We start from the raw sequence: 16982 nt of genomic DNA on the forward strand, positions 1-16982 counted from the left end.
TGGTGGGGTCTCCTCGGCCTCCTTGATCAAGAGGACAGGTGACTCACCACAATTACAGGACATTTTGAGAGATGCTCATGGTCTCCTGGAACTTGTCGACCTAGGAGGGCAAGGAGCAAAAACTGTCCTTTGTGTCCCTCTGACAAAATTAGTATAGGCCTCAAAGTATGTCTGTTAAACATCCAAGAAGGTAGTTCCACCAGTCTGGTACTTTTAATTACTGTGTGCCATGTAGATAAATCTTGGGCAAAGATCAATTGTTCTCAGATAAACCTTACCTAGACATATATTTCTTGATCTGCTATGTATAATTTGTCAGTAGGTTGTAGGAGTAATATGGTTCCCTCTGGTTTTTAAAACTAGCTAGGCATTATTTATCTCTCGCATTGTCTCACCCCTCCATCATGATTTCCCCAATTAAGGTGCCCCCATTTCCCCCCTTTTTCTGTTCTTTTGTATACAGGATCTTGCTACAAAGCTCAAATGTGCTTCAAACTCACAAGCCCCTGCCCTGCCCTCCCAGGTGCTGGAATTAATAGTTGTGAGGCACCACACCCAGCTTTGGGTTTTCTACTGTAGAAATGACAAGACATGTGTATGCTCCCTTCCTACCTGAAAGACCTCTGCTACAGGTGACAGGTGCTATTTCTTTTTTTAAATTATTTTTATTGAATTTTTGCAAATTTCATGCAATATATTTTGATCATATTTAGATCCTCTCCTGTATCTATTTGTACCCACCCTTACTACTTCCGCACCAAATTTCCTGTTCAGGTTTGTGTCCCCCAAATGCCCTTCCATGTGGGTTCACCCACTGTAGCCTGGTTAAGCTACCCAGAGTCACGCCCTTAAAAGAGACTGCCTCTCTCCTTCCCAGAAGAAATCAGTTGCCAATAGTTCTTCAGCTAGGGTTGAGGTTTCTTACCTACTTCCCCACATCTCTTCTGGGATTGTATCTGGCTTGAGCTTACATGGGTCTTGTGCACGCTGTCATCTCTGCTGTAAGTTCATATGAGTAACTGCCCAGCTGACTGTTAAAAACTCCCCTTCCTTGTGGTCATCCACCTCCTCTGGCTCTTACAATCCTTCTGCCCCTTATTCCACAATGACTCCTGAACCTTGGGAGGCAGAAGGTGGACATAGGTGTCCTAGTCGGGGATAAGCACTCTGCAGACTGTCGTTCTCTGCATGTTGGCCAGTTGTGGCTCTCTGCATTAATCTTCTGCTGTGTAAGGAAGCTTCTCTGGTGAGAGTTGGGAGGTGCGTTAATCAAGGCAGATCTGGGAAAACTCCTCTTTTGTAATATTTCATTTTGCCTGCGTGTGTGTAAGTGCACTTGTGTCATACAATGCCCAAGGAGTCAGAAGAGGGCATTGGATTCCCCCGGAACTGGAGTTACGGAGAGTTGTTGGCCACCATGTGATTGCTGGGAGTCGAACCTGGATTCTCTGCAAGAGCAGCCAGTGCTCTTAACTGCTGAGCCATCCTCCCTCCTTTGTGTGGAGGTCTCTGCTATGATGCTCAAGTATACCGTTCACTTCCAACATTTTTCACTTACATTCTATACCACACGGAATTATTTTCTGCATAAGTGTTCTAGCTTAGTTTCTCTTGCTGTGATAAACACCAGGACCAAAGCAACTTGGGGAGGGGGTATTTGGTTTAGACTTCCACGTCACAGCTCATTACTGACAGAAGTCAGTACAGGAGCTCAAGCAGGAACCAGCCAGGAACGGAAGCAGAGACCATGGAGCCCTGCTCACTGACTCACTTAGCTACTTTTCTTGTACAGCCCAGGCCCACCTGCCCAGAGATGACACTGCCCACAGTGGACTGGGCCCTCCCACATCAGTCAACAATTAAGAATATGCCTCAGATAGAGTCACAAGGCCAATCAGATGGAGAAAATTCTTTAGTTAAGGTCCCTTTCCCTCAGATGACTTAATTTGTGTCAAGTTGATAAAAACTAACCAGCACAAGTATATTCTCTTCCATTACACACATGCATGTGTGTGCACCATGGCATACATGTGGAGATCAGAGGTCAACTTCAGGGAGTCAATTCTCTTCCCCCATGGGGGTTCCAGGTATTGAACTTGGGGATCAGGTTTGGCAGCAAGCATTTTTACCCACTAATCTACCTCACCAGCTCATTTTCTTATTTTTGGAGGTAAATTTCTATAAGTGAAATCCCTGGCACAAATAGAAAATGCACTTACAGTGTTTTCAGATATTGCCAAATTCCTCACAAAGACTGGTACCAGTCTGCATCCCTGCCACAGATGTGGGAGATAGTCTGTTTTCTGCATCCTTGCCCACAGAATGTGCTATGCACTGTTACCCACCAACCTGAGTGGAAAGTTACTCTGTGCACCTTCAGTCTGTTCTCCTCTGTGAATGAAGTCAAATGTCTCTTCACGTATCTGAGTCCACCTGTCTTTGGTCTCCTTGGCTACCAGGTATTGCTTTTCATTATTTTATTGATGTCTTTGGTTGGTTTGGTTTTGTGGGGAATGAATGCTCTTCTCTGATTTTGCTTTTGTTGCTTAAGACAAGTTCTCACTGTGTAGCGTACGCTAAGCTTGATCTCACAGCAATTCTCCTGCTTCAGCCTCTCAAGTGCCGGGACTGTATGTGTGGACCATCATGCCAGCTGGCACATTTTTAAAAAACTTTTCTAACAATCTCATTTCAATTTTCCAGGTAGACACTGAAAGCTATAAATTTGCTTAGTCTTTGTTTCTGAAAATTTTCATACTAATATCTTTAGTAATATTCTTTTTTGACTAGTTGCATTCATTTATTTACTTATTGAGTATACAGAACAAAAAACCAAGAAATCGCAATAAAAGAAAATAATTGATTGATTAATTGCATTTATTTATTTACTTATTAAGTGTACAACAAAACCAAACAAAAATTGCAATTAGAGAAAATGGGTAAGACCAAGTCATGGACTGGTAGAAGCTACTTTGAGAAAGAGCCAGACCCAACCAGACTTTCTAATTGACTTTTATAGAGTTTGACAGACAAGGAACTCCTCTGCTCTGCCTCTTCGAGCTTTTGGCATGGGAGAGGGTGGCCATCCAAAAGCACCTGCTATGGAGACACAGTGAAGGGATTTGGGAAAGTCACATGTCAATTTGCTGTATCTTTCAGGAGAGTCCACATGGAAAGGGAATTGAGGCCACCTGAGTAGCGGGGATGAGGAGGACCCAAGCCTCTCACGTGGATCAACCCACGACATTCTGGAGCACATCAGCAGGGAGGAGGTGTGGGACAAGCGCTGATAGTAGCTGTTGGGAATAAAGACTAAACAGCGTTGGTGGAAATCAAAGATAAACTTCCATCCTTGCTGTCTCCTTGAAGTGCAGCCAGATGATGTCAGCTATTTCGAGGAGTTTCCCAGAATGGTGCTTGATGCATATCACGATTTCAGAAAGCAAGCTGGGGGTGAGGCGTCTGCTGTTCCCCCCAGCAGAGACACTCAGACACTTGCCCAAATCTTTGAAGTCGCAGCACATACACAGAGAAAGGAGAGAGAGAGAGAGTCAGAGAGAGAGAGAGAGAGAGAGAGAGAGAGAGAGAGAGAGAGAGAGAGACCATCACTTTGAGCAGCACTGGGGGGTTAGAAGCCATTCCAGCTGCAAGAGGTGGCACTCCAAATCCAAGCGCCCTGGGGCTCCCTGGTGGTGATTAGTGGCCCTGGTTTCCAATCGTGTGCTGTATTTTCCACACTTGCTTGGTACAGATCTGCAACACAGGCTTGTAGGTCCCTGAGTGGTCCTTCCTGCTCTCCAGACATCGTTTGGTGTCCTTATTTATAACAGCTCTTTCCTGGATGGGAGGAAAGACAGAGTTAAGATGCTCAGTTAAGATGCTCCTCCTGGGCAGCATAACCCCTGACTCCTCTGGGTGATCAGATCCAGGCTGAAAGGTTTTTGAACCCTCATCAAGTCACCCAAGGAGAAAGAGAAAGTCTAGAATTACACACACACACACACACACACACACACACACGCACGCATGCATGCACGCACGCACGCACGCGCAAGCACACACACACACACACACACACACACACACACTTCCCACCCAGGGCTCTTTGTCCAACTGTATATGCGAACTAGGCAAGTGCAACAGCAGTTCAACACTCACCCCATGGCATGGCTGCATCCTGCAGTGCTGGGGACCACCCTTTGTTACCTGTCTTTGAACTTCTCTACCAGAGTCCACATAACATTTCAGGGCCACCCTTCCTTTTTTGCCCTTTAATAAGACCCCTCTGTGTAGAACAGAAGACACACGGAAATCTGTGATCACTACCCCCCCCACCTCAGGGCAGCTTTCTCGTCTTTCCATGGCTCATTGGACATTGCTGCAGGAGAATGTGTGTAGAGTCCTCAATTCCCATATACACACCACAGGACCTCATATCCTCTCCTTCTTTCAATTACCACATCTCTAAAATGGGTTTAGTGCTAATGGGAAGGTTGAAATTGCAGTTACTTTTCCTCCACTATCCTGTGCCTGACACCAAGCCCACCTTTGTGTCTGCCCCTTCTCTCTGGAAGAGGGGGAAGGCCAATCCTCTTTGCTCCCACACATTCCCTCTGACCCCTCTCAGTTCCTATCTTCTTATCACCACAGTTCAGCAATTGGTGACCTTGCAGACTGTGCAGACTCCCAGCTCTCTGGGTCCTGTATTCGCTCCTGGCCCTCTCTGCCCCTCCTCTCTCACACCTGGCACCAATCAGTCCCAGCATTTAGCCAGCTGGTGCCTGGACCAGTCCTTTCCTGTCCTCACCATCACTGATCTAAACACTACCATAAGGTCTGGCCAGCAACCCTGGCCCAGGGAACCATCATCAAGCAGAGCTCTGCTTCCTCTCTACCACCACCTCCCTGCCTCCCACCCCTTCCCATCACAAACTGCCCCACAACACATGTGCCCCAAATCATTCCATCCTGATGTTGTATAGGACTGTCCTCTGACAGATGGATGGACACCATCGTCTTGAACTCAACTCTTCCTTCTTGCCTAAGTTCATCAAAGCTGGGCTTGCTGACTCTTTACAGCTACCCACCTCCCATGGAAGGAGGGACAGGTGAAAGGAGGGACAGGTCGAGTCACAGGGACCCTTACCTGAGAATCCAGCCACACCACCCAATCCATGATTAGCAATTAGACTCCAATTGCACTGATTTGCTTGGGGCCTGGGAGTAGGACTAGAGGACACAGACTGAGGAAAACTAGGAGAAAGTCTCGCCATTTTGTGCTGCTATATGCTTAGGTGAAGACTTCAGTGCGGCCGTAGGTGGGGGGAGCACCCACACTCCTCTAAGTCAACCCTCACCTGTTGCTCTGTAAACCAGCCCAATAAAGGCATTGGTTTCCCAGAGTGAATTTTGGTGGAATTGTACCTCCATTTGTGGTTGAGACCAAGGGAGGAGGGAGTGGACACTGTTTACACATCCCACACCCTTACCACTTCCAGCAACGCCTGGAACTTCCAAGTCCCTCACTTCCAACTCTCAAGTGCTAGGATTATAGGCGTGAGGCATCACACCAAGGGCAGGGATTCCAGGTGTGTGCTATCACATCCCACAATGATCTTGCTCTTTAGGCTTAACATTGAATTGTGTGTTTTTTCCTTTTATAAAAACGCTTTTTCAAATCATCACTTGGATAACTACATAGTATTCAACCCAAGAATGAGAAAAATCTTTGCCGCTATTGGAGATCAAATCTTTCCTAATGCACGTCTGTTTTCCACATGCTTCCCCATGGCTGCTCCCCCTCCTCCGCCCACCTCCAGAGGCCCTGTAGGTCTTTGCTACCATCATCCCCTTCATTCACCCTCCAAGCCTTACTCTAAATGCCAGACTTGGCACATGGAGGTCCATGTGTCTCAAGACCCCTCCTCTCCTGGCAAGGTCCCTTCTCAATCACTCACTGGCTTCCTTCAACTCCTCAGAGGTCACAGCCTCCTCTGAATGACTCAAGACTCAGAATCACGAGAGTAGCGGTAAGCAGAGACTATCTAGTCACAGCTGCCTCTCAGTTCTTTCGAAAATTTTCAGTGGAATAATTGGTAAGTTGGGCTTAGAAAATAAATAGAGCATAAAAGAGGCCCAGAATCGAATCAAATATCATTTTCATATCTGAAAAGCTTCTGTTCCTCAAACCTAAAATGGATAGGAGGGATTAGAGAGAGAGAATTGACTCAAATGAACTTACCAGTAGGCACTACACCAGAAGCTGCCCAGCCACACCCTTCTTTAACTTTGGGAGTGTTCGTCATAGGACTCATAAAAACAGACCTGGCCTGGGCCTCAGAGGAGCAGCCAGAGTATCCTGCTGTTCTGTAGGCGGGATCTCACATTCAGCTAAAAATCTCTATTCTTTCATCAACCTCTATAACTGAGAAGATTGCAATGGTTCATCTCCATCGCTGACCTGACGGGATTTGGAATTGCCCAGGAAACACACTCCTGGGTATTTCCAGGGAGGTTTAACTGAGAAAGAAAACCCCATCTTACATTTGGATGACACAATCCCATGGGCTGGGGTCTCAGAATGAATAACAGGGAAAGGGGAAGAAAGCAGTCTTCATCTTTGCATCCCCCTGTCACCAGACCTTCCTGGCCATGGTAGGCTGTGGCCCCTCAAACCGTGAGCCCCCAAACACCCTTGCTTCCTTAAGTTTCGTTTGTCAGGTATTTTGCCACAATAATGAGAAAAGTAGCTAATACAGTCCTCTTTCAAAATTCTCTTGGGAAGACAACTTTCCAAATGTTTGGGATACATAATTATGTCTTTAGGACAGGTAATAGCCTTAATTCCTGGGAGACTTACCATAAAACATAGGCACGAAGGGAACCAAACACACTATTCCCTAAAGATTCTCTATTTGCTATCAGGACAAATTTGCTATGTTTAAGAAAAGTCAGCATCTTACAAATTAACCTTGTGATATGGATTTTAAAATCTGTAATTGAGCCGGGCGTGGCAGTGCACGCCTTTAGTCCCAGCACTTGGGAGGCAGAAGCAGGCGGGTCTTTGTGAGTTCAAGGCCAGCTTGGTCTACATAGTGAGTTCCAGGACAGCTGGGGCTACAGGGAGACCCTGTCTCAAAAAGACCACAAAAAAATCTGTAATTGAGTAATTAAATTCGTGATTTCATATTGTGATTGTACTTCGTGAACAAATACTTTGGAACACTTAAAGAGACTGACTTTTTAAGTCAAATACTGAGAATTATTTGTGAATAGAGTCTTCAGTGATTAAGGAAATTTAATCTATTAAGCTATAAGGAAATTGAATCTATTAAGCTATAAAAGTATCAGTTCCACCTTGTTAGGTTTGTACATAAAGTGACAAGTTCAGTAAGGATTTTAAAACACAGTTGCACACTAGGCCTGCCAGATGCTCTTCTTGGTGACTACCGGTGATCAAAGAAGTCTTGACAGTGTGAGGCAGCCTGTTCTTGCTAGACATCTAAAGCTGCTGGGCTGGTAGTAAGCCACCCCCCACCCCCCACCATGTGAAGTTTTGGGTTGTTTTTGTTTTTGTTTTTTTCATTTTAGTTGGATTTTTGCAAATTCCATACAATATATTTTGATCATATTTAGAACGCCCTCCCCTACCTGCACCCTCCCCTATCTGCACCCTCCCCTATCTGCACCCTCCCCTTTGTCCCCCAACCCAATTTCATGCACTCTCAAGAACACTCCTTCACTTTTGTGGGCTGAGGGTGGCGGCACATGCCTTTAATCCCAGCACTTGGGAGGCAGAGGCAGGTGGATCTCTGGGAGTTCAAGGCCAGCTTCATCTTCATTGCAAGTTCCAGGCCAGTTGGGGTTACAGGGAGATACTGTCTCAAAAAGGCCAAAAAAAAAAAAAGTTATTTATGGGCTGGACATGGTGAAACATGCATTTAATCCCAACAATCCCAACATTCAGGAAGCTGAGGCAGTGATCAACCGTGAGATCCAGGTTAGCCAGGTCTACATAGCAAGTCAGTTCCAGGCCAGCTGGGGCTATAGAACAGGGAGACCCTTTCTCAAACAAAACAAAACAAAACAAAACAAAACAAAAACACAAACAAAAAGTTATTTGTGGGGCTGGAAAAATGGTTCAGTGGTTAAAAGCACTTGCTGCTCTTGCAAAGAACCCAAGTTAGGTTCACTGCTGGGTCCACATCCAGTAACACACAACCACTGTAATTCTAGTTCCAGAGTTCTGACACCCTTCTGACCTCTAAGGACACCTGTACACATGTGCAAGCACACACACATAGACACATGTGTAAATAAAAGTAAAGTTTAAAAAATAATTTTTAAAAAGCTATTTGCTAACTGGGCATGGTGGCTCATGAATTTAACTCTAGATCTCAAGGGGCTGGGGCAGAAGGATCTTGAGTTCCAGGCCAGCCTAGGCTACAGAATAAGACCCTGCCTAAAAAAAAAAACAAAGGCTAATTGTCTTTTTCAAAATGTGGTTCCTGAGCCTAATACAGTATCCAGATGTTTAGAGGCACAATCACAGACAGATGGCTTCTCCCCCTCAGAACATCACAATCCTACCAAAATGACCTAAGAACACATAAGCCTTTGGAGCAGAGTAGACATGAGGAAAGTTCATGCATAAACTGTGGTCAATGAGGCCCCTCGAGTCACTGTCAATGTGACTTCTCACAAATTCTCTCTACCTTGTTCCCAGTCATTTGATATTGAAGTTAAAGTCAGAGCTTTGATTGTTTTTTTTTTGAAACAAGGTTTCACTGTGTAGCCCTTGGCTAGCTTGGAACACACTACATAGACCAAGTAGGCCTCGAGCTCCTGCTTCAGCCTCCTATGCGCTCCACCACAGTCTGCCAAAGGCAGGGTTTTCACATTAGCCTCCTTCAGGTTTCTGCCTTATAGTCCCCACTCTCTTTTATTAATAGTGGAACTAAATGCAATGGGTCATATTCATTGAACACTTCTGTGTGCCAGGCACTGTCCCAAATGCTTGTCATGTGCTACTTGTTTAACCTTCCCTATAAACCCATAAAGTAGATATTTATTATCTTCATTTTATAGGTGAGGAAACCTAGCTACAGAGAGGATCAGGAACCTTATAAAAGTGACTAGACTAGGATTTGAGCCCAAGTAATCTCAAGTATCTTTCCCATTTTTTTTTTCTTTTTTTGGTCTTTTTGAGACAGGGTCTCCCTGTAGCCCCAGCTGGCCTGGAACTCCCTATGTAGACCAGGCTGGTCTTGAACTCACAGATATCTGCCTGCCTCTGCCTCCCAAGCACTGGGATTAAAGGCCTGTGCCACCACGCCCGGCTTTTTCAATCTTTTTAAAACAGGATCTCCCTGTAGCCCTAGCTGACCTCGATCTCCTAGAGATCCATTTGCTTCTGCCTCCTGAGTGCTGGGATTAAAGGCGTGCGGTACCACACCTGGCTCTATCTTTCCCACTTAACTGTCCTTCAGTGTTCAGGAGACTGGGCTTCAAATCCAGTTCCAAATTTGCAATTTCTCCCTATATGCTGCCACAGAAGCTAATTTTCCTAAAATATTCTCGAATGAAGCCACTCCTGAACCTCTCCTGCTGTATTTGGCTAGATCTATCCTTTCAAATCCATGTAACTCACTGGCTGAAAATCCCAATATATATGTAGTCTACCATTCATTGATGAGGAACATGGCTCCAATCTTGGTTTCACCCCCTTGCCAGAGTCCACCAGGTAGAAGTCATCAGCACCTGCTTCTGCAACCAGTGGTCCCACGAACAGCTCCCCAGTGCAGAGGTAGTATACATTCTGTGAGAGAGCAAGGGACCCCTGGTGAGCCCAGTCAGCAGGGAGGCCTCAGCCATGCAGAGGACGTGAAGGTGGGTGGCCTAGACCCATGGAAAGCATGGATTATCCTGGGATATAAGGATCTCACTGCCTTTCCCACCAGCCCCAGTCCATTCCACAGAGAAGGCCGGGCACAGGAAAGGGCACTTAGCCTGCTTCCTTTCCTACAAAGACTCTGTATAATGTAGCTCTCAAAATGCTCATGTGTTGAGTTGTTGGTGATCAGCTGGTGGATCCAATCATTGATTCATCAGTGGATTCATTCTATTGGTTGATTCATAATGTGATGGCATTGTTGGGAGGTGGAGGCTACTTGGAGGCATCTCTGCCTCACAACAGGCCCATGACAATGAATGGATCCTGCCATCAAGATTGAAACTTCTGAACTTTGAGCCAAAATAAATCTTTTCTCCCTTAATTTGTTGGTCTCAGGTATTCTGTCACAGTTACTAATAGTGGGCTGACACCAGTTCCCAAAGAACCATGGCTTGTATGAATAAAGAAATCGCTCAATTGAGGTTAAGATGCCATCGGTGTAAGCCCAAGCTACACTGATCATAGTGAAGAACGCTTCCTTCAGATTCCCAGCCTGACACTGTCCTTCAGTGGGTGTGCAGGTTGTCTCTGTGACTCATGTTTTCAACTGTTCTGTGGACAACACTTCTACCCTTGAAAAGTTTGCTGGAAGGACAATGCACAAAGTAAAAAAATAGCTGTCGACATAGCTCAGTTGGTGGAGCACTTGCCCAACATGTAGGAAGCCCTGGGTTTGATCCCCAGCACTGCGTGAGCCAGGCATGCTGACACATGCCTGGAATCCCAGCACTTGGAAGGTGGAAAGAAGCAGGAGGACAAGGAGTTCAATATCATCCACACGTACTTGGTACCACATCCCTTCTATCCCATTCAGTGACTTTCCATCTCGCTTCTCTAAGCTCTGCCTCTTTCTCTGCAGGGGCCTAGGTGGGTTCACTTGTCCACTCTCAGACACGGGAGGACAGGGCAGGAATAGATTGGAGGTGTCTGCCAGTAAACATATCACCTGCAGGTTGAATGTCATACAACAGAGCTTTTCTGCCTGACCTCCCTCCCTCGTGGGTCTCTGTCATTATTGTACTGTGACTTTTTTTTTGTCTTTTTTGAGACAGGGTCTCCCTGTAGCCCCAGCTGTCCTGGAACTCACTATGTAGACCAGGCTGGCCTCGAACTCACAAAGATCTGCCTGCCTCTGCCTCCCAAGTGCTAGGATTAAAGGCGTGCACCACCACACCCGGCTGTACTGTGACTTTTCAAGCAAACAGCACATAATTACCCAGAATTCTCAGCTCCTGTCTTCCCCATCCTCTAACACCAAGTCTTAATCTGGCACAGGTTCTCAGGGTCAGAGCCAGTGCAGACCCATCCTTTTGGGCAAGGATGCCTGAGAACGATACCTGTGAATTTAATTCATGGCAAAGATCCATAATGAGAATGTTGCCGGAACCTAATTCTCTCTCCAGGCAAATGTTTTCGTTCAATGAATTTCTCATCTGAAAGGAGAAAACACAACCATGCTGTTGGAAGAAAGCAGAAAAAGAAGACTCCCACCCTCGGGTCCTGCGTTTTCTTGTTGTTATACCAAGGATGTCAGAAAACACAACCAGCAGGGGATGATCTGATCCTGCAAGTTTCAGGTCAAAGAATGGATAAGGGTCGAGCAAGGGCTGCAGTTTGCAAAGGGTTCGGAGGTAAGGAAGAAAAAGAACCCAGGGTGAATGAGAAAAAGAAACAAAACCTCTCAGGTGCAAGAGCTAAAGGTAGAGTAGGAGTGGGAGGGGATCTCAGGCAGGGTGGATTTGGGGAACATATCCCACCCTCCCATTCCCCATGCCCTCCCCCACTTACCCCCCACCCCCATGACTGGGCAATCATATAACCTGGGTTTCTAGCTCTGTCTACAATGAAACCCTTGAAATCTGAACTGTAGTTTTCCAATACATACTCTTCCGCAGGCCACAATGTTCGGGTTTGGCTTCAGCTCTGGGTAGACATTTTTCAGGTACCAATCAAAGGTTTTACATTTCAGTTTCTCCCAGAGTGCCTTTCTGGAAGAAATGTTTCCATAGTCTATTCCAGAGTTCTAGAAAGAAAATACTGAGAATATCTGTTCATTAGACCATGAAACACCCTTGACTCCATCAGTTGGTATGGACCACATATGAGGGAACTGTTTCCAGGTAGCCTGGAAATGACCTTGATGCTTTTTACTTCCAGGGAAATAGAAAAGCCTTGAGGAGCTTTGGACAGCTTCAGATGTTCACAAAGCCTGCATGGAGCCACTCAAGCCAATTTCTCCTCACTCTCATGTCTGAGAGCTACTGGCTTCAAGAAGGCATAAAATACTCCTACAATGGCCAGAAAGGACTTTAATAAAACTCCCAGCATCAAGTTTTGGAGTTTAAGGGAAACATTTTTTTAATGTGTTTGAGTATATTGCCTGCATATATGTAAGTGTATCCATGTCGTGCAATGCCCACAGAGGTCAGAAGAGAGCGTAAGATCCCCTGGAACTGGAGTTACAGGTGGTTGTTAGCTGCCGTGTGGGTACTGGAAATCGAACCTATGTCCTCTGCAAGAGTAGCCAGTGTTCTTAATTGCTGAGCCATCTCTCCAGTCCCTAAAAGAAGCATTTTAAAGGTGAAATTTGTAAAGAATCAAAGTGAGGGAAAACCAAGAGGGCCAAGTCGAGAAGGAAATGGAGAAACCATGCATGTATCTACCATCTTTCCAGAGTATTCCTTTAAGATTCACTTCTAATCATACTTAATTTGTTGTTTTAGGGAGTTCCTCTGAGGCTTGGCAGTCCTGACATGATGCTGTAGAGACAGTAAGCTAAGGATGCCCTGAAGGGCACGTGTTTGCCCACCAAGCCTGCTATGTTGGCCACAAGAATCCCCACCTATCCCAACAGTGAGCCTATTTCAGGAGATTGACAGCACCTTACGAAGGACCTTCATGACTGAATCCTAAAGAAGACTCAGGTATTTCTGCACATTTTTACATTCTCCTGACCAAGTTCTCCCTCTGATAAACCTGGTTCCTGACCCTACCTCATTTCTAGGCTTTTCCACCTAGATCAGTTCCAGGGCCTCCCTTTGTTCAGACTCCCAGCTTTCTGGAGCCTTCTTTAACATCCGCTGTGATAGAAGGGGCAGAAGGTGCCAACAAGGTGATTGGTCTCTGCATGCTAAACCTGGCTCCACAAACTTGGGCCAGAAGCAGGAACAGGAAGAGGAGACAGCATAGCACACCAGCCTCAGACAGCAGTGGAAAACTGGGCTTTGCCCAAGTTACGCCCATTTATGTGAATCCTCTCATACCTATATGCCACCTGCCATATTTATGCCCTCTTAAAAGAGCAAACGCCTGGGACTGGGAGTGTAGCTCAGTTGACAGAGTGTTAGCCTAGCATACATGAAGCCTCAAGGTCAGTCTACAGCACTACATAAAACTGAGTGTGGTGGCACATGCTTATAGTCCTAGCACTTGGGAAGTAGAGACAGGAGGATCCGAAATTCAAAGTCATCCTCAGCTTTATAGTAGGTTGGAGGTCATCCTGATTTACATGAGACCCTGGAGAGGGGTGGAGATAGAGGGATGTGGAGAGACCTACTGCTGAACCCTTCTCCTGGTATAAGATAAGGAACATGGAATCTGGAAGTCGGACTTGCTTGGTTGAGTCTCATCTCTGCTCCTCACTACCTGCCCATGTGTTACCTTCAATATCTGTTAACCTTTCAACGCTCTTTCTGCCTGGCTTCTTCCCCTATAAAACATACCCTGTAGGTGTGCTGTGATGGTTAAAGAATTTGTATATAAGCCAGTAGGCTGACTGAGGCAGGACTGCTGTACATTTCAGGCCAGAAAGATATGGTGCAAGACCCCGTCTCAAAAATTAAAAAAAGCATATATATATATGTGTGTGTGTGTATATATGTGTGTGTGTGTGTGTGTGTGTGTGTGTATGAACAGATAAAACAGTATCTGGACATAGTGTTATATACAGATGTTAACCACTATCACACTCAAGACTACACTCATTTCTTAAGGCTGGGATGGCGTGTTTGTGCTGACTTCATCATTCCCCACCATTACCATTACTTCCTCGTCCTGCATTTCCCCTTCTATTCAGTCCATGACCAACCTGGAGAGAAATGTTCCAGGCTAAGTAGACCATGTACTTGTGTTCGCCCATCCAGATTACAGCCGCCCACAAAGCATTGCGCCTCAAGAAACTGTTGAGATCCAAGGCATAGGCCTTGTGATGCCTCGCCATGTGAGCCGCCTGGGAGCAGGGCAAGACCTCGATCTTCCCTCCGCACTGCCACACCTGCAGGAGGACATTGCCACCATCCTTCCTTAGCAGGGGCTTACAGCCAATGAATTGACAAGGATACTCCATTTGGGAGCCCCTGCCCCCTTTGAGTCTCACCCTGTAGCTCAAGTTAAGCTCACAATTTATCCCTAACCAGTCTCATGACAGTCCTCCTGCCTCAGACTCCTGAGTGCTGGGATTATGGGCATGAGGATCAGAAATTCAAGGTTGTCCTCAGTTATATAACAAGCTGGCTTGGAAACTATTTTTCTTTTTTTTTAATATTTTATTTATGCCGGGCGTGGTGGCACCTTTAATCCCAGCACTCGGTAGGCAGAGGCAGGCAGATCGCTGTGAGTTCAAGGCCAGCCTGGTCTACATAGTGAGTTCCAGGACAGCTGGGGCTACAGGGAGACCCTGTCTTAAAAAGACCAAAAATTTTTTTTATTTATTACTTTTATTTTATGTGTACGACTGCATTGCCTTCATGTATGTAACCCATGTTGTGCAATGCCCATGGAGGTCAGAAGAGCACATCTGAGCCCCTGGAACTGGAGTTATGGACACTTGTTAGCCACCATGTGGGTGCTGGGAACCAAACCTGGGTCCCCTGCAAGAACAGTCAGTGCTCTTAACCACTGAGTCATCTTTCAAGCCCCTTTGGAAACTATTTTTCAAACACTGTAAGTTTAGTCTTCCGACTCTCTCCTCTGGATCACTGCCCAAACTTCTTACCTAAATCATCTGAGTCCATTAACTTCTCTTCTGGTATTAAATAGCCCCATTATCTTACGTCCTTCAGGAACTTCTCCTAAAAGCCCAATGAAAGGGCTGCCTCTCTTTCCTTGGCCCAAGACCTGAGAGACATCACGCCCTGAGCCACAGTCAATAGACAACTTCCCATGACCCTCTTCTATCAGCGTGCCAGATACAGAGCAGTGCGGTGTGCAGATCTAGTGGCCTCTTTCTGGGGCCCACACCTAATCCTTCTCCCTTGAATATGGACTTGCTACCTTCTTCCAACCAATTGATTATGACAAAGGCCACAAGATGTACTTGATTATGTACATGTGGTCGTGACAGAAAATGGTAACATCCATCTTTCTAGGAGACATTCTCTCTTGTTGGCTTTGAAGAAGCAAGCCACTATGATATAAGCTACCACATAGGGAGGGACACACAGCCAGAAACTAAGAGTGGTTTCTAGCCAACGACCAGCAACAGAATGGAATATTCCCTCAGTCTGTGAAACTTTAAAGAACCGCATGCTGTCAACATATTCTATGAACCTGAACGCAGATCCAAAAGCAGATCCTTCCCCATTCCAGCCTCGATGAGACCCCAATTGTGATTGATATCTTGATTTTCAGCCTGGCAGGGGACCCAGCCGAGCACAGATACTGTGAATTACTAAATGCATCTTGCTAGGCATGATGATGCACATCTGTAATCTCAGCACTCAAGAGGCAGAGGCAGGAGGATTGCTGAAAGTTCAAGAACAATCTGGCCCACACAACAAGTTCCAGATTGGTCAAAGTGACATAATGAGACCCTGTCTTGGGGCATGGGGGTGGGGAAAAAGAGAAAGGGAAATGAAGGGAAAGGAAGGGAAAGGGAAGGTCGTTCCAGGCCTTGGTGACTCAGGCCTGTCGTGCCAGTTAATGTGGAGCCTGAGGGAGATCACAAATTCAAAGCTTGCCTGAGCTCCAGAGTAAGTTCAAGGCCAACCTTAGTGACATTGCATCTCAAGATAAAAAGTAAAAAGAGGGGCTGGAGAGTTGGCTCAGTGGTTAAGAACACTCGCAGAAGACTCAGGTTCGAATCCCAGCACCCACATGGCAGCTAACAACTGTCTGTAACTCCAGTTCCAGGGGATACAACAGCGTCCTCTGTCGCAGGTGATAGAGTTCAGTGGTAGTGTGCTTGCCTAGCACGTGTGAGGCCCTAGGTTCAATCCCCTGTATTGGAAAAAAAAATTTAAAAGAATGCATCTTTTTGTAACATACTAGGTTTTAATAATATTGTTACACAATAGTAGATAACTACCTTGGGTAATTCTTCAGCAAAGCTTCCACAACTTGTGATCTGATTAAATATTCTTCCTTACCATCTTGATGGGGCACCAACTCGCTCATCAGAATATATGTGATAATATTTGATCATAAAATTATGTATTTTAAGATTTATTTTATTTTTGAATTATGTGTGTGTTTGTATGTATATGTATGGGGATAGGTACACATGAGTACAGGTACCCAGAGAGGCCAGAGTGGGCATCAGATTCCCTGGAGATAGAATTAAAAGTGATTGTGAGTGCCTGGTGTGGTAGCACATGCCTTTAATCCCAGCACTTGGGAGGCAGAGGCAGGTGGATCTCTATGAGATCTAGGCCAGCCTGGTCTACATAGCAAGTTCCAGGCCAGCTGGGGCTACAGGGAGATCCTATCTTAAAGAAACTAAAACAAAAAAGAAATCCACGTAGACGAATTCAAGGTCAGCTTGGGTTATAAAACAAGACCCTGTTTAAAAACAAGCAAACAAAAAAGCAAATTCAACTTTTATTTCTATTTTTTCAGTTGATGAAACTTCTTAATGCATATAAATTTAGGCAGAAAATCTGACTGTTGGCACAAGACCCTTTGAATTCAAATTAAAAATCAAGATTATTATGAAATAAATGTTACTGGTCTTACTGAATCGTTTTCGATTTTTGTTGTACCAATTTATTTATTTATTTATTTATTTATTTATTTATTTATGGTTTGGTTTGGT

The 16982-nt window shown here is 45.4% G+C and overlaps 1 protein-coding gene across 1 annotated transcript in view; it reads right to left on the reverse strand.

The window, feature by feature from the left end:
* Nucleotides 1–3696: 3696 nt before the first annotated feature.
* The window catches only part of Galnt8 (polypeptide N-acetylgalactosaminyltransferase 8), a 43304-nt gene continuing 30018 nt past the window's right edge, over nt 3697–16982 (reverse strand). Inside the window, 6 exon segments of the mRNA XM_008825512.1 lie at nt 3697–3830; nt 4899–4905; nt 9650–9817; nt 11290–11385; nt 11838–11975; nt 14040–14225. Of these exon segments, the coding sequence (XP_008823734.1) occupies nt 3697–3830; nt 4899–4905; nt 9650–9817; nt 11290–11385; nt 11838–11975; nt 14040–14225 (729 nt within the window).

The sequence above is a fragment of the Nannospalax galili genome, unplaced genomic scaffold, assembly GCF_000622305.1.
Source record: "Nannospalax galili isolate Female #2095 unplaced genomic scaffold, S.galili_v1.0 scaffold589, whole genome shotgun sequence".
NCBI lineage: Eukaryota > Metazoa > Chordata > Mammalia > Rodentia > Spalacidae > Nannospalax > Nannospalax galili.